This window comes from Fulmarus glacialis, unplaced genomic scaffold, assembly GCF_000690835.1.
Source record: "Fulmarus glacialis isolate BGI_N327 unplaced genomic scaffold, ASM69083v1 scaffold7865, whole genome shotgun sequence".
In the NCBI taxonomy this organism is placed as follows: domain Eukaryota; kingdom Metazoa; phylum Chordata; class Aves; order Procellariiformes; family Procellariidae; genus Fulmarus; species Fulmarus glacialis.
The window spans coordinates 13,549-32,706 of record NW_009212273.1 but is presented as its reverse complement, the minus strand read 5'-3'; the positions used below and the strand labels follow the sequence as shown (position 1 = coordinate 32,706).

General features: G+C 37.9%; 1 protein-coding gene across 1 annotated transcript in view; it reads right to left on the bottom strand.

Moving 5' to 3' along the window:
* Window positions 1–1,261: 1,261 nt before the first annotated feature.
* The window catches only part of CNIH3 (cornichon family AMPA receptor auxiliary protein 3), a 29,193-nt gene continuing 11,296 nt past the window's right edge, over window positions 1,262–19,158 (bottom strand). The window contains exons 4-6 of the mRNA XM_009577815.1: window positions 6,028–6,140; window positions 3,345–3,488; window positions 1,262–1,289 (exon numbers count right to left, since the gene is read on the bottom strand). Of these exons, the coding sequence (XP_009576110.1) occupies window positions 1,262–1,289; window positions 3,345–3,488; window positions 6,028–6,140 (285 nt within the window). The remainder of the gene's footprint in view (window positions 1,290–3,344; window positions 3,489–6,027; window positions 6,141–19,158) is intronic.

Sequence of the window (19,158 nt, the reverse complement as noted above, 5' to 3'; positions counted from 1 at the left end):
CTACTACCCAGAGCACCAGTGGCTACATTGAAATACCGTAGTGGCTTTAAGGGAACCAGCCCTGTTCCACCAGGTTCAGCGCTGAAATATATTTAGCAGCAGTTCTGGACACTTGATGCCTTTGACATGTCAATCAAATAGATTAAGCTAAAATAGAAACAGACTGTGAGTATTTATGTGGATGTGTATTTGTATATACATATATATAAATTTATACAGCCCATATCTATGAATTTAAATGAGAATTATATGATAAAATTTTAAAACTTTTAAATTATAAAAAACTGAACATCTTTCAATATGAACCTCATACAAGACAAAAACATTTTGTATATTTGTTTCAGCTTAAATTTGACAGCAGAAATAAAGCTGCGAAACAGAATTACAGACCACAATTAGCTGGTCCAGTATTTTGTTATCCAGCATTGTGATGAATACAATACCTATGTTACAATTCTCCTTAATATATGTAGCTTTTACCTTTTTTTTTTTTTGCAGTCAGAGGAACACGATTCTGACAAGTGCTTGGCGTGATTAGGTCAAATCCAATGTATTTATACATATCACTGTATGTTATTGGTGCATCACAAATGAAGCACAGAAATATACTGGATGTTCACCTACAGGAATAGCATATCACTAGAAAACAGAACACTGCAACTGCAAATTCTTTTGTTATTGTTGTTATGGGTGGGAAAAAAACCACTGAAGCAATTCGACAATGTCCGACATCCCTGTTTGATTAGTGTCATGTGAACATCCCCGCAGAATAGTCACACATCTTATCTGAACTCCAGTCGGTGCTCATTTTCAGAATGCGTTGTATAGCTGTTCTTTCTGTGTAAGAAGATCTTGTCCTCTGCTTCCTCAGTCCAGAACAGTCATTGAGAAAAGAAACTTTGCTCCCTGGAAGACAGTGTGGACTATAGTTTATAATGAATCCACTAAACCAAGCAGCATTATCCCTGGAGAGGTGAATAGTTGTGTGACTTGGCCCACCTTGTTGCATTTTTTGTTTTGTTTGGGTTTTGAAAGTCATTTACTGCAACACATTGAGAAACAGGAGATAAACACAGTTAACTCAGCCATTCTCCCATGGTATTCTGCTTCTTCTTGCTGGGTCTTTCTTTCACATGCTCTATTTACTTCTTGGGTTCAAAGTTTTCCTCTCTGCTTTTTTTTTTAATCATGCTTCATTTGGTTTACTCGTCCTTGCACCTCCAGCCTTTGTTGTTTTCAGTCTTTAATGATGATCTTTCAGTTAAGAGCTCACCAAAGTGTAGATCATGCTGAATGTAAAAGAAAGACACAATATGAAAGTATCCTTTTGAAGCATACAGAGCCCTTTGATTTTTATAACCCTTTACTGTCTGTTCCTCAGGTCTGACTGTAACGGCCTGTGCTTTCCTTTGCATTCTTTCTCTCTCTCTAAAGCATCTTAATTATGGTGTATTCAAGATGGGTATCAAAAAGCATTCAAGAAATAACAAATTCATTATCGACAACACAAGCTGTGTTTGAGCTTATTAAAGTGCAGTCTGATGCCTGAATTTGAACAGCGAAGAAACAAAACCATTTTGCTTTAGTGTGTTTGATCTTTAAAACTTCAACCACCAACTCTGAGCAGGTCAGGCAAGGCTTCCCATGAAACTGCATTATTTTGTTTCCTTTGGAAAAAACTCCGTGCAGTAGAAGAAACATAAAAAGCAGGCACCAGCTGGAGTGAATCCATACATATTAAATGCAACTCTGAAAAGCAAAGAAATCTCAGTATATTGCCACGGCTCCATTTTACTGCAATTCTAATTCTGAAAATACCCAGGAAAACACAGCAAAATTGAATGTAATTAATACTATTTTATTTAGCAAAATTGAATGTAATTAATACTATTTTATTTAGCACCAGGCAGTGGATTTTGGCTTATGGCCACATTTTAGAATGAAGGAAGCAGGGCTCAGAGGAAGCTGCACAACAGCAGAGTCCCAGCAGAAATGCTAGATCACACTACACAGCTGACTTTGACAGGGTCTTTTAGGCAACACAAAAATGGGGGTTAAAAATGCTTCTCCCTCCAGCCATGCCTTGCCATCTCTCCTTGCACTACCAACAGAGCTTGTCTAGCATAACTGCCATGCTTCCACTCTCGGCCCCATGAAGAGGACTGGTGGGCAAAGGCGCTCAGCCCAAACCCACAAAGCTACCGGATGCTAAACTCCTGCTCGGATTCTCATGCCCCATCCATCTCAGTGTGAGTTAGGCATCTACCAGCTTCTGTGAGTCTGGGCCCTTCTACTTTCTTTCTCTCTCTCATGTATGCAGACACAGGCACATACACGTGGATATGTGGACAGAAAACTTTGTCGTCAACAATATTTAAAAGTAATATTGAGAAACAACAACCTGCAGAAATGACTCCTCAAGATATGGGGAACAACACAACAGATAACGGACCAGTGACAAAAGGAGAAACAACATTTATCTTCTTCCACTAGCATACAAACCTGCCTTACAGAGGGATTACTGTATGCAAGACTGGCTTGAAGAGGTACTCTATGCAAATACATTATGGAAGAAGGAGTAGAATAAAGGCATCATAAAACAGCACCTCCATTTAAAGTGTCTTAACCTTTGTGTCAAGTAGTTTTATGGTGTGATTACAAGGGTGACTAAAAGCACTAAAAGGGATTCTGCCAAGGCCTTACCTTAAATATGATCCTCACATATTCATGCACGGGGCATTTGTGACTGTGCACTAAGGACATCTGACAGCTGAAAGGGGCAGGGGCGATAACACACGACTGGGGTACATATCTTCAAGAATGTACTTAAATTAGGGGTTTGGACCACGCGCAGGCTTACCCTGTAATGAAAGGGAGGCTGTGGGAATGACTACAGGCATGGTGCACCCCACGTTCCTATCCACCATCTACCTACCCATTTACTTACCATCTTGAGCATCACTACACCAGTAGACGTAGTATTTTTCTTATGATTCTCTTGAATCATAAGAACATTATAATTTTTATTTGATGTAATGTCATTATCATAACATTTGCTATTTCACCCATCCTAAGAGACTAGGCAGAGGAGCAAAAATTTTTTCCTTGGGTTGGCCCTGGGGCCTGGCTCAGGCTTTAGATAAAATGCTTAATATTCTGTACTGAGGTGCCAGCAGATACAAGCACATGCTGCTGTAAGTGGGCATGCTTCCCTGAATCAAGATCAGAAGCAAGTTTTATAAGACTAAGGAAATAAGCCAATTGGTTCCAGTCATTCCTAAATACAATTTCACATGTCAAATGAAAAGCAGCTACTCTTTCCTTAGTGAAATGACCAGACTTACCAGTACAGATAGTAGAAGAAGGAAAGGAGATAGAAAGCTAGCTTACACCAGGCCTCTTTTTGACAGTAACTCAAAGTATCTGCATTCATGACTGCAGGTGGATCATACGCTAGCTCTGAACTATCTGCTGGGCAACGAAAATACCTGAAAGAGCAGGAGAAGACATCTAGAATGACTCTGTAACATTCTGTGTTAAATATGTGCAGATATATACCCTCCTGATCACCAGCTCAGAAGACAACCATCTTTCATGATATAGGAAGAATTTTCCTCTCTTTTTCAAGCCTCTATTTCCGGACGTTGTTAAAATCAGGACTGCTAGTCTAAGCAGACAGTTTTTATAGAACCAAGCAATTCATGAATGTGGACTTTCTGTGTTCTATTAATTCTTTAGATTGAAACATTCCCCCTTCCTATATAGTTATTTCTGGCTTACTCACTAATAAACTTACATATTGTGAGGGACAATACGTGGCGGCTTGTGATCAAAGCATGGAGGAAGGATTACTGGGCTTTAACTGCATCTACACAACTGATTTCAGACATGATGAAAGGCGACAGCCTCAACCAACTGATAGCTAAGTTCCTCCAACTCTGAAAAGGAAAAAAGTCAATACGGAGTAATAGAAGAGCTGGCTGACTAATGTTTTCTACATGTAGCACTGCTCAAAAATTTATCATCCAAATAATTTTAATTGGAAAATGTTTTTCTTCTTACATAGGAGAAATTTCTGATTATTCTCAGCAATGACTGGATGTTTGAGAAAATCCTGACCAAAGAACTTTTTTGGCAAATAAGCTTTTGTCTCAGCTACTTTGCAGTAAAAAGCAAAAGCAAACCAAAAAAAAGAAGTCCTCAACAAAGTTAATGAACTGCTTCAAGATCAGCACAAATCAGATGAAATATTGTTATTTCTGTTGCTTTGAAATAGCAATGTAACCACTGAAGATTGCTGGAATTGCTTATAGATAGATAGACAGACAGACAGATAGATATAAAACCCCCATACAAGTGACCAGCAGCAAACTTTGCAAGTAAATGTTCTCATAATAACCTTGCCTTCCTCCCTTCCTTCTTTCCAATATTAGTCACATCCACTTACAATCTCTAATAACACTGCAAATTCTTTTACAGAGACCACAGGTGAAACCTTGCTTAATCATCTTCATTGGGATGAAGATATTACACAGTATCTTCCCACGGTTTTGTGGGGAACTTTCACAATGAACCCAAACCTGTCTGTGGTTAGAACAGCAGAAATTATGGAGTAATTATAGCAAAGCATATGGAGAACCATGGAAACAAAGAAAATCAAAAGTTCTCTCTAAAGGTTGATATCATTATTTAGAGTCTGATCATTTTCACCTTGGACATAAAATAGAATTTTTTTTTTTTTTTTTTTTTTAACTTTTTAAACCAGTATTATTGTTACACTTTGGTTGTTAACCCTTAGTAAAACAGTGCCATAAAACACTATTATTTTTATTGCACCCAACCAATAGGGAGAAAAGCACTCGTAGCTTCACTCCATTTCTGAGAACTATACTGTGACTCTAACTTCTGAATAATACACTTTATCTATGACTCTGCATTACTACCAGCCTTTTGCAGAAAATAGTGTAAGAAAGCTACTACTTTTTAGTTCCTAGTTGAGATAATGGTTTTGCCTTCTTTACAGAATTATTCTTCAAGCTACTTCACAACAGGAGCTATCTGCTGCCATATGTATCTTCGTAACACAAAAGAGACCCTGACAGACAAAAATCATCTGTGCTTTTACAAACATTGTGGAAATGCAAAACTAGTGAAGACTCCAGACTGACAGCCACAAAAACTGATGTCTCTTCGTTATCTTCAGAGGCAACAGAAGGCTGATCCTCCACTAGAATGCAGAGGAAGGTGCAGCAGTAGCAGCTGCACTGCCTGTCCAGAAAACATTAAAGCTGCTCAACAGCAGGTCTTACACGATCAACTCTGAAAGCCCCTCAGTGAATATAAGCACACAGCAGAGATTCAGAGTGGAAACACTCCCCTCTTTTTCACATGGGCAGGGTGAAGACAACAGCTCTTCATTTACTGCAATCCCTACTCCAAGAGTCTCTAAGAGAGACTTCTCTTGCAGAACAGAAATTCTCTACTGTACAGCAAGAAACAGCTTATTTTATACTGCAAAAAACCCCATAAAGCTGCCAAAGAAGATGAGAAGCAAAATTCTGTCAACCTGCCCAGTCTCTATTTTACAACTCCAATGGAAAAGTTTCCTTGCTAGGGCTGAATGAATAGGTCCAAGATCTTTCAGATATGAACTGCCTTACAACTCCCTATCTGTGAAGTATTTAGAGCCTCACCAAGTTCTACTTTCACATTCCAGCCTATTTCATTTCCAAGTTTTCATTCAGTTGTGTGAGTACATCCTAACACCCTTTGGAATATTTATCTAAGTTAGTAACTGAAAGCCACATTTCTATTATTATATGTTTTCTTTACCCATTCTGAATGTCCAAGAAAAATATTTACTTTTTTCTGGAAACATAAGTTTCAGCTGCTTCTAGGCAAAAGCTTCTAGGCAAAAGATATTCAGCCATACCCCTATCACTGCACTTCATAGTTCATACAGCCTGCATGTGTGCTGAGTTGGCAAATAAAGCTAACAAGCAGTCAGCATATAGAAGATGGGCTTACCTCCAGAAGTGATAAAAAAGCAAAGGAACATTTAACCCCAGTGTGAGCCACTCTTGAGCACACAAAAACATTATGCAGAAAAGACTATGGATAGAGTACTCCGGCAACACCAGCTAAAAAGAAAGGAACAAAAATAACAGATGTCAGTAAAACATGCTTTGATTTTAGTCACCTAAGCAGTTTTTCAGAAAACAAACCGTATCTGCAAGTCTCCTGTGTGCCTCTGTCTGTCCCTAGACATAACTCAGTTGACAGACAGCTTGGCTAGGAGCAATGAGCACAAGACGCAGTGCCAGGTTTGTCCAGGTTCTCACCATGGCTGTATTCCAGGGGCTTGTTGAGAGGCACGGGACAAATCATTTACTGTCTTAGCTGGTGCTCCAGATTTCTGTCTACAAAATATAGATTATATTTACTGCCTCCCTCACAAGAAGCACTGTGAGACTAAATGAATGCCTGTAAAAGAGTTCTTAAAGAAGTAAGTTTCATTACTGATGCATTCAGAAAGGAAATAATAAAGCTATTACTGAAGCTTCACTTCTATATTGGAGGAGCATCCTTGAAAAAAGGCTGCTTCTACCATTTTGATACGTTATATACACCCTAAAGAGATCAAATCCATTACTCAGGCAGCATTGCGAGCTAAAACCCACTAAGACAAGAAACTCACTTTCTTAGTAAATCCACGGCTCCCCACACTACTTGTTTCAGACCCAAGATGATTCTTTCTATTAAAAGAGAAAGTGAGTGGGCAGCTGGCAGAAACAGAAATTTGTGTGATGTTGATTCAGAGTAGTTATTTCTAAAGGCATTTTGCTTTTTTCACTGCTTTCCCATTCCTTAGCTGGCTTTCCTCTCTTGTTTTCTTCCAATGCCTTTTCTAAGAAATCTCTATTTCTCTTCTTCATTCAAGTCACAGAAGAGATTAATTTTCCGCAGTATGTATTTCTCAAAGATAGACAATCCCATACGCACTTCATCTGCATCTCTTGCTGTGTTTTGGAGCCACACCAACCAAAGTTAAATCACAAAAAGCATTTGAGGGGCTTCTTTTGATGTGAATTTATTTTCATCTGTCAAATAATGAAAGTGAGCCCTACTTTTTTAAGCAATGTGAAACCTACTATACAGCTACTCCCAATGCCTACCTAATCCCATACAGCTGTGCTGCAATGAATTCCATCTTCTTGGTTCTAGGAATCTTTCCACCTCACATGGAACATTTTTTTTTTTTACTTTCATTTAACTTCGTTACTTAAAGTAGTTAACACATTTGGATATCTCTGTCTATGCCTTCAACTTCAACATTCTCAAAAGCTTATCTTATGTGGATGACAAATCATAATACAATTACATAGTTCAGATTCCAGATGGTAGTTATTTATCACTGCTGGATTTTTTTTTTTCCATTTTTAGAATGAAAAACATGATTTACAACATGACTATAACCTTTCCCCAAAGAATGATTCATTTTCATCACAAATTGCAGACAAGAAAGGTCTTCATGATGTACGTCTACCCACTAAACATCACAACACTTAAAAGCATATTATATTCGTTATGACATATTTGATTTCTGAATCCAACACAACCCACAAACTTAGCAAAAACACAACCCTGATGCCTGATCAGCGGGCTGGCTGGTAATAACAGGGAAGGAAACCCATGGTGAAAATTTATGCAGTGCATAAAAAACAAAACAAAACAAAAAATCTGCTGTGAAGCTAGAAAGGAAACAAAGGAAGCAGTGGACTCTCAGAAATGAACTCACTTTCCAGTCACAGTTTCTGGTGTAAATTAAATCTACCTATGCTTTTGATAGAACAACAAATGGGTCATTTATGTCTCTTCACCCTTTTCTTGGAGTGATACATTCCTGTGGACATAAATAAAACAGTTTCTGAAGAGAATTCATGCAAAGAAGCAAACAAAGCCCAGCCTGCAAGTCCACTTACAGTTTATATTCAGGCGATTTGCCTAAGAGACCAAATCTAAAAGGAGGTGAGAAAATTGAAAGCAGAAAGTGTCGAAAGGTACTAACAGCAAGGCTTGTGAGGAAAAGTAAATTGAATAGCTGAATAACTACATAACTAAAAAATAACATTGCCTCAGTTCTTGGCTGTAAGAATCATCCTGCAGTTTGACACAATGTCCTCTGAAACCAATGGAAACTTTCAATCAACTTTAGCAAACATGGGATTCAGCTCCTGGAGAGAAGAGAGCTGCTTGAGAAACAAGCAACAGTCAGTCCTTGTTGTTTCTGCTGAGGTAGTCAACCGCAATAGTAACTTCCGTGATACAGGTAGCTATGCAATAGGAATTAAACTAATGTCTTTAATTCATTTCTGGGAGAGCATATGAAGCTGTCAGATGGTAAACATGTTAGGATATAAACTGTATGGTAAATATGTTAGGATATAAACAGTAGGCTTCTATTTTGAACCAGGAACACCCTGATTCAGATAACGACCTCTGCTTTCTGCCACTGCTCAAGATGAAGTCTCAAGATGGTTATAGAACACAGAGTTGAAGGAGAAACTGGCAAAGCAGCACAGTTCTTAAGGGCTGCAACTTGGTCACTTTGAGTCCCAAGCTAATGAATGACATTACAAATTGATCACCAGAAATTCTGCTGGCTAACATTTACCTGTGAAAAACCACAGGAAAGCTTGAAAAGGAAGTCAGCTTCTAGACCAAATTGCTGCTAATCAGAAACACCTTTTGCTGTAACATAAGCAAGGGAAAGAAACTACTATACCTTTCTAAATTTTGCTCTGGTATGTATATTTAAGTAAATATACATATCAGTATATATTCAAAATCCTTATTGCCAATCCATCATTTGTATTTAAAATGTAAAATCTTAGATAGATATCATACTCATATCATTACCATCTCACCATAAATATTCAGTATGTCCTCATACAAAGTAGTACACACATACATGCACATGTAGAGAGATTCTTCCCCTCTTATTCCAAAGAAAATAAGGCAGGCTTTGCTGTGTATAGACATCTAGGTTTGGCTGAACTAAAGCATGGGAAAACAAGCACTGAAGCTAAGCACCTGTCAGCAGCTTCTTTGTGTTTATAGGAATACAAAGACCTCTGTAAATTGCAACTGCAGAAGGCCATCTCTCAGGAAGCTCAGTCCTAAATCATTTTACTCAGTTTCCTCTTTCCTAAATGTATTCTGTTGTTCTTACACAAAAGATAAACCCATCTTTTTCTGTCAGTAATTTTCCTCCTTATTCTGTTTATTACATACAGATACCTCCTTCTCAAATGTAATTTTGCTTTTACAAAACATTATATCATTTTTACATGGAATGACTCTTACAGTTTGTCTCGCCAGTGAACAGGGCACATAAAATATCTCACAGAAACGGAAACTGGGAAGATATTATAGCAGGAATAGTAATCTCCCTTCATCAGTGCTATTAAATTCTCATGCTTAGAAAATCAACTGTAACAAGTGAATCAAACTGGTTTCCCAGTCACTGTTAAGCCACTGAAATGTCAAGACCTCATGCTTCTTTCCAGCACTTTGCTTAGGACCAATACTGCTGAGTGCTACACAGTAATAGTAATTCTCACAGAATTGCTCTTTCTTCCCCCAAAAGACTCTGAGTCTACATCTGTGCAGGCAAGCCTCCATACTGTAACCACAGATTTTACACTGTACCCAGAAATTGCCAGCCATTAGACACTCTACCCTTCCCAGGGTTTCTGAGAGTCTTCATTATGCTGTTAGAGGCTGCGACAATTTCCCTTCTTAATGCCTGCCTTCTCCTCCCACAGATGGCAGGAAAAAAACTGAAGAGAAATGGAGGTTGAATCTCCTTCATGTAATGTAAGAGCTCTGATGATTACCCAAGTGGAAACAAGTTGTTCACCTTACAAACACACAAGCCCTTTCCATCACCTAAAAGCAACAAGAAACTGAAAACACCATGCATGCATGGAATCACTCCAGGGCCCCAAATTAGGCCTGATCTATGTGCATGCTGCTTTATCGCAGTGGTTAATGCTGCTGCACCCACTTCCACTAAAGGGTAGCTGCAGCTTGTCACTATGATGCTCACTTTGCTGCTTTTTTCCATATTCCTTGCTAAAGCTGACATGTAGAATTTGTCCTCATCAGTAGCTGAGAAAGAGGGGATGGAGATGTACCCAAGGTTTTCAGAACACAAGAGTTATTTTAATTAGACTTTAAAGCCCACCCTAATAGAGCCTGCCAGAGCTAGGGGAGTATCAGCTGCTTAACTAAAGACATTGTGAGACCAAAGGGAGATGATTATTTAATGACTCTGAAATTCTCCTAATTGAAGAACACAGACCACAAAAGCCAGAAGTGTAGTGCAAGCAAGTGAAAAAAAGAAAGCAGTAACACCCAGAAAAACAGCAGTAGCATGTGCATTAGTCCAGACTGTGCACATATGTGGAATGTACATACATTGAAACAAGTAATTTCTGTTTGCTCCTGCTGTTGCACAAACCAAAGAAGTAGGGTCAACTGTGTATAATTTAAATACACAGACCATACATCTTAACATTTGCAACAGTTTTAAACATACTGCTTGCATTGATCAGACACATGAAACACATTAAATTTACTGTTGAAATACAGGAAGGCTTCCCACTTACATTTTCTAGTGTATCTTTCTAATCTACTTTAAGTGATTTGAGTTACTTGACTTCCAAAACCTCCTCTGAAAGGCTGCCCTAGACCCAATACAATGCTGTCACAGCAAATATACCAAGATTTTCAGTCCAAATTTTCAGGTTCAATTTCTTTCAATTCTCCTGTTAAAATCCACACTTGGTTGTGTCTCTACAAGCTCTGTTCTCCAGTCGCTTACAGCAATCACTTAGAAATTCAGTTGTGTAGTTAAAATTGTTATAACACAGACCTACAACCAAAGCATTTTAAGTAATTCAAAACCATGTTATGCAAACCTCTAGAAGTATTTAGCAGTTTGCTATGTAGATGTATGCAACTAGCTGAAAAGAAAGTGTCTGGAAAATGCATTTCAGATCATCAAAAGAATAACCTGCAGCTGAACCTACTAAGTTCATATATACAGCTTTACATTTTATCTGGGGGAGAGCAATGAGGCACGCATGCAAGCCTCAATGTTATGGACCAAATACAGAGCAGAAATAAAAGAAAGGATGTAACACCTGTGTTTTCACCCCTCCACCTTTCTGGATTACAATGACGCGAAGCAGCAGAAAGCCAATGCTTTGTAAAGGAAATTTCATTATTTTAACGCACTATTGGAATTTCTTTAAACAGTATTAACCGGATGTGAACATAAGTCACTCCACAGCACAAATACCAGACAATGAAATGAATAACACAAAGAACCTAATTATCATTCACACAAAGCACTCCATATCCATCCGTAACACAGTACCGGGTCTAATATTAAAATACAGGATTTCTGGATGCTCTTTCCATCTCAGCTACTAAACACGTCTATATTTAGGCTTATCGTTTCACTTCTCATTGTCTCATTTTTGCCTTCTGCAGCCTGGGGATAATTATATTTAAGATCTATAGATTCCACTGGAGCTAGTTAATGACTAGAATATTTAAGCTTTGTCATAACACAAATAGTAACTTTAACAAGAGTGACAGAGGAAGATCAGGTCTTTACGGGGCTTTCATCAAGAATATCTATAAATATTTCTGTGTTGCAGAGCCTATGGGAGGTCATAACAGCCAACAGGTAAAGAGGTTATGAAACGGATTTAAAAAAAGACTTCTCCACTATAAGGCCTGCAGGGCACCAGCACAGTTCAAAAAGTGCCCCGTCCTTGGAAGGCACATCATTAAGGCAGATGTGCTGTGATCTTACAAGTGTATCTCCTCTGCTAACTGTTCTTTTCCACTCAGCAGGGATCAGGAGATACCTTCACAACCTTTCTTTTTTTAACGTTAATTCAGAACCAGTAACAGAAGCTGGGTTAGCAACCCTAGAGTGCAAACTTCTCTAATTTTCACAACACTGACACGAAACGGGGTAACAAAATGCTTTCTTGCCCTACCTCACTATTGTATTTCAGACACAACCAGCCAGGACGCCCCGCGGCTGGGTTATTCCAGGAGTTCATGCCGTCTTTGTCTGCTTGCCCAAAACTTGGTGAGAATGACAATTAGTACCACAGCTGTTCATTAGGATCTAGAAAACCAGCCCCTCATTTCACAGGCAGGTCTATGAATGCAGAAATCTCAGTGATCATTAAAATGAAGTTCAGCCATCTGCACGGCACAGGAAGGGCCCTCAGGCCTTCTCCCGGGGGTCTGCCTAAGATTGACAGTTTCATAAATGCTGAAAACTAAGTGTTCACTAAAGGGCTGTTTCCATATCTGGCGTGTAAAGACTGTCAATGCGAGGAAGTAGATTTGGTACAGTGCAGACATAGTAAAGACAATCCCTACCCTGCTATTCTAACAGCTTTATTGAAAACATCAGCATCTAAATGCAAGGTAGGATATTTAACTCCCAGCAGAAACAATTTTCATCCATATAACAGGTATGATGTAAAATCACTGCACTCTATTTTTAGGTATTATATTGCTTTTTGTAATTGCATAGAGGCTTCATAGGGTCTGATCCTGACTTAAACACACAATGAACATTCTGCTAAACATAACAGTGACATTCGATTTAACCCCAATTTCTTTAGTTTTATTAAAATGCAAATATTTACTTTATTGCATACCAAATTAGAGCAAATACAGTCCATTAGCAAGTCAAATTTTGCCAGTATTTTCAACACAGCTCTGAGGAACAGATGCATAAATTATATTATCCCAAGCAGCTGAGAAGTACACTGCTCTCAGGAGTACACTACGGGCAACAGTTACTCATATACATCTTTGCTGCATCTTCAGCCTTATTCTGCTGTTACTTGTGATGTTCTGACACTGTAAGGACATATGTTTACATATCCTCCAGAACAGTGCTGGAAGAAGCTGAGTTGTAAGGCAAGAGGTTGTCTATTACAGGGTGATACTTTGTTTGCCACTTTGATTATTGAATAAACATTTAAAAGATGAGACTAACAGCAAAATACAGTTGGTTAACCTGAAATACTTTTATTCGTAAATATTTTCATGAGTAATAATATTATGAATAACCATATGTATCTCCCTTCAAAAGATATTTCAGTTTCCATCAGGCGCATCTTACTTCCTCCCTGGACTAAAAGGGGGGTAAGGACCAAACTGTGACTGAGTCACAAGTTTGAACTCTTCACTCTTAGGCTTGCAATGGTTTTGTAACTTTTCCCCTTATGATCTACCCCTGCTTTGAACACCTGTGCAGGCACAGCAAGATATATCTTTTCATTATCCTTAGCTAAGCACACAGACATCCTTAGGTAATGATTGCTAAAAATAACAATTGTTACATTCTAACTTTTGAAAAGTGCTGAATTCAGGATCTTGCAAATTTGTCTAAAAGTAGTGCTGGCACAATGCACATAATAAATGAGCGTCAGTCGTGAATGAATTGCCTGCCAAAAATACTACACTTCCTCTAAGTTCTTAAGTCCTATCTTAAGGACTTTCTTTCCAGATAGGGTACTGTATACAAGGAAAGAACGAAAGGGATTATGTTCAGTACTTTTATTGCAATAGCAATACCTTTCTAGTAAATACGAACCCGATATATTTACAATAAAATAAAAAGTGTGAAGAAGAGGTGCACTATCTCTAGTCAAGCAACATTTATGGGATTATTTGTGCATGAAGTATAAATACAGACAGCTCTTTGGTCCCAATTCTACTGTCAGTTCTGCAAAATAGCTACCGTGCCAAGTTCCACTCTTTCTGACGAAATTAAAACTATGCGGGTGCCCAAGAGACTGATTGAATAGGGCACACCCCCATTTTATCCCATTCCACACTTCATAGATAATAAATGTAACAAAAGAGTAGGCAGAAAAGACTTAAGAGAGGGAAGGAGGGAAGCTTTTAGATGATCCGTAGCGAATTTCCTATCCGAGTGCAAAAGAGGAAAAGGCGCCTCAGCAACAAAGGTACTGAAGGCCTAAGTTTTGTCGATACTGCAAATTTATTGCAAGATTCGGGGAAAATCGTTATGTCCCTCATGTTTCCGAATGCAAACAAAATCTCGATCAAGTGTGAATCACTATCAATATCTTAACTCCATCCTCTTTTAGGCAAACTGCAGAAAACGATTAAACTAACCCAGAGCTAGTGAAAGTGTATAATACTTCAGTTAAAAATATTTTACTTGCTTTTTCCGTATTCCCACTTCCCCTACCAAGCTACATTCTTCTTTCTTTCACTTTTACAACCTAAGGACAGCCCCGCTGTTTACATGAACAGCGGATTTAAAATTTATTTCATGCCTCTTTTGACTAACAAAAGATGCTGTACCAAAATTGTTTAAAAATAACTCATCCATAAGTCATGATTTCCATAAACTAAAAATTGTATACTAATACATTTTTAGCTAACTTCAAATTTTATCCTTAGAGTGTAAAAAGTTTCTTGTTCCTAATATAGAGAGATACCTTGTCAGAACCACTCTGAAGGCCAGAAGAAAGTTGGCTTTATCATCTAATAGCAGTTTAGCAGTATCTTTCAAATAAGTACTGACTACTGAAATACACACCAGTTTTATGTCTCTCACATATGCTCAGAGTCTAATGTACTTCAAAAAGTCCTAGGTCACTTCAAACAAAAGAGAACTTAAATGAATTTAGTTTTATGAAAGATATTGTATTGACAGTCCAAGTCCTAACTGACAGAATCCGTACAGCATGGCAAGCTTACATCCTACAAAATCTGCAGTTCTAATTAATGCTTTAGATAGAGCAATATCCTTTATTCCAGTGCCTGCACGCAAACTCTAGAATTTCTTCTGAGGCAGCTTAGGCGCTAATTATGTGTGCATATGTATAGCAGGGGGGTGTAGCTCAGACTCACTATGATGTTGACAGAGATCTATCTCATCATATTGTCTATGTTTATTAGTATTTCTGTAGAGCAAGCATCACAAGTCTCTAAGCACACAACACAAGATAATCTTACTCCCAACAGTCATCAATTGGACTACAATAGTTTGAGTCTGATTCCAGACTGGGCTGGATTTGAACAGCTGCTGTACAGATTAAAAACTACATGCAATTATTAACTCAATGATCCATCAGACCCCTCAAAAACAGCAAGCATTTTTAGCTTCAATTAAAACTAAGACATTCAAACTATGCCTGCTAACAAGAAAACTAAGTAGCTCTCTGAAAACAAGTTTTCTATCATCAGATCAGCTGCGCAACCTTTCCCTTCCTGTTGCGTACATGTCTTGTGAGTGTAAACAAATGCTCTTTATATTTATTACCATGTGTTTTTTATAGCACCTGGCACAATAAGGTTTTATTCTTTACTTGAGTCTGGAAGTATTGCTGTAACACAAACACTAATGAAGATATAATAGGAGAGCCAAGTCTTGCCGAAAAGAATCTTTGGCTGAAGCACAATAAGGCCTTTAAAAGATCAAAGTATCCAACTAAGGAAATAAAAAAAGAATGCAAAATTCAAATAGTGGCAAAACATAAGACAGCAGAATATCCACCTAATCACAACAAAAGCAGATTTGCTCCTGTATTATATTTTCTTCCAGAAAGAGGACAAATAGAACATCCTGAAACCACCCTTTTGAATTTACTGAAGACACCTTTAAAATGTGAAGATTTTTCATATGATAATGTTCATTCAGAATATCACTGTAGTCCCAATAATAGATCATATGTTTAAACCTCTAAAAAAAAGGATTACTTAACAACTGTTTCATATTCATATTGTTTATCAGGCCAGTTAATAGAAAGTTCAGACCTGGATAAAACTAGAGATGAGACTGTGATCCAATCAAAAGGCACTCCGACTTCTTGGAAATATGTACCAGCCACTTTCGTTCATGACACAGTCTTCTCCCAGTAATGGCCAGACCAAAGGGAAGAAAATGACGATTTTCCAAGGAATAAAGCATTACTAGCTCAAGTGAAGTGCTACAAAGACATGCGCTGAATTGCCTAATCAAAAACTTGTGTTTCTTCCCCTCATTCTACTCAGAGTTTGACCTTTGTTGTTTCTCCTGAGTTTCACTGGGAATTTCTACACAAATTCAGACATATTTGGTCATAACCACCAACAACGCACTACACAGTTCTTATCTAAATGGTGTCTAAATTATAAGAACTTCAAATCCAAATCTAAGTCCAGGCCTATTCCACATGGGTTTATGCTTGAATATCAACACATTTCTCATCTCAGAGCAATAAACAGAGATTGCTCCAAGCTGTCAACGTCAAGGAGGGAACGAGAATGCCCACAGAGGGCTACTACAGCTGCTTTTGTTGTAGTTCAATCTTAGAGATGAATGATAAGCACGAACGTCAAACTTGAAGTCAAACCCTTCCTAAATCCAGGGACATTCAGAAAGCTTTTTGATATAAACCAACTCTGTTTTGAACCACTGAATTGCAGTGCAAAGATTGGAGGAAAAAAAAAAGTATTTGAGATAATAAAAATAATTTTAAAAATACGTAGTATTTATTTAAATCATTTTATACACAGCAATGCCTGCTTGGGTAGAAGCTTCTGTATTGCATTGAGTCATAGGGAGACAAAGTATTGAATAACTACCTGGGTACCTGCAGTGTGTTTTCTGTATACGTAATTCTATATTCATTCTTCAGAAGTTATCCACATTGTCTCTTGATTAGGGTTTAGGCTTCCAGTCACTCAGTAGGAAAGGTCTCCTGACAGTTTTCCTGCTGCCCAGATGATTAGTCAAAACTCAGCAGTTTCATCATTTGGATGAGGTATGAAAAGAGAGAGCATTAGATACATCAAGAAATACAACGTGTACTGAGAAACCAGTAACAATGATGAACTCTTTGGTCTCTAACGAGAGTGGACAAAGTTCATGTGCTCCATCATTGTAACAATCACTGTTAACGGGAAAAATGTCACATGGTGCCATTTTTTGTTCCCTTTGTGATCTTTGTGACAGCAGCAGTTTATCAGAACTCTGGATACATCAGCCTCTTTGTCCTTCAAGGCAGAATACCACTGCTATTTCCACAGTCCAAAAATACCTTTTGACTAGATTAAAAATTCTGTTTTCCTCTCAGATAACACAAGCACCTAAACTTCAAAGACAAAATGTTGACTACCGGTTAGAAGGTGCTGAATATAATGCATAATGCATACCACAAACCTGGTATGTATTTACCCTGCAGACTTATCCCTCTAGTGTGGCTATGCTGCAACATTTTTTTTTTCTGTCAAGTCTAACTAAATGAGGAATTAAAACATCTTTACTGAGGTTGTAAAAAATGTATAGCACTACAAAAGGTAAAAATATTGCTGCTATTCCCAGTTCTGCAACAAACTAATTGTCTTATTGCTGTAGTTTCTGCCTATGAGATTTTTCAACCCCAGAAAGAAAGTATGATTCGTTCTTACATACAGATGGATACACACCACTTTAAAAATTCCTTGTGATTATACATCACATTTGCTAAATTTGCTTATATAACCTTACATTAAGCGTTTTAATGAACCATGCTATAGGCTTACAGAAGTAATCTGCTAATGACTATTAGCCTGCAGACTAGCTAAAAGAATGTCACACATCTATAAATCCCTAAATCCACGACGAAGCAATCAATGGACATACCCAGAAACACACACTTAAAATCCATCACGTTATCTCAGGCTTGCCAGTGACTATGAGGCAGAACAACGGAGTGATCATCATAATAACCAGCAAATTTATCAAGAAGAAAAGAATATGTTTAGTCAATTGAAATCAGCTACTGTGACACCTGACACTCTCCAAAGGGGTATGTCCACTGGAGCTGCTTCATGCAGAGAATGGTAGGAGCTACTGGTAGGTGAAGGTCTAGAACCTTACAAAGTCCAAGTACAAAAATGATTTCATATGGCAATCACTCTAGTGCACATTGGTCAGTCTCCTTCATCCAAAATATGCAGGAAAGAAACTGTCAGCTGAAAAAGGATAAACAAGGAAAGATGGGGCTACTTTTTTAGAATGCTGACTTTCCACAATATTTATCTACATGTAAAGTACAAGAACCTCCATACTCAGAAAATACTATTTTCATCTGCTATTAAGGAAAAGCTAAAACACTAACTGTTTCGCTGTTAGCTGATCCAGTGAGCTCAGTAATGTTTCACTGAACATATAATGGGTTTTTTTCAAGCTTTGAGTATGTGCATTCAACACGGACAAACAGGCATGACACAGACACAGGATCAAGCCTTATCTTCTTCCTTGGAATGCTCTGTCTACAGTTGAACCTGTGGTGTTAACCCACAACTCTTCAAGCTTCTGACTACTCATGCCTCTGAATTACTGTTACTTTTGTACATGTAAGTAATTTTGACTTTTTTACAGAATATTTAAATATGGGAACATACCAAAACAAAATTGTATGCAGACATTCAGGTGTCTGGAATTACATACTATGCTCACTAGGTTTTACATTTTATTTACAGTATCTCAGTCTGAATGGAATGTCTTCTATAATAGCTCTTTAAAGTAACATTGGTTTCGGTTATTTACCAAAATATAGTAAAACATAACTGTGATGTGTATTAGGATATATACTATGAAATACAAAAGATAGATTTATTTTATTTTTGCTGAGTAGTAAAAACCAGAATTGAATCTGGTAAACACCACTACTACCGCAGATCCAGCTCCACTGGAAACCACAGTGACAGAAGGACTAGAACAGACGAAGCACTGGCAACCCCCAACCTCCTAACTAGAACATTAAAACTTGCTTCAAAAAAGATTACGTGAAGAGGTTTTGGGCGAAGATAGATTTATTTTATTTTTGCTGAGTAGTAAAAACCAGAATTGAATCTGGTAAACACCACTACTACCGCAGATCCAGCTCCACTGGAAACCACAGTGACAGAAGGACTAGAACAGACGAAGCACTGGCAACCCCCAACCTCCTAACTAGAACATTAAAACTTGCTTCAAAAAAGATTACGTGAAGAGGTTTTGGGCGTTTTTTTTTTTTAAAACACCCCAGCTCTTGATTTACAATCTAC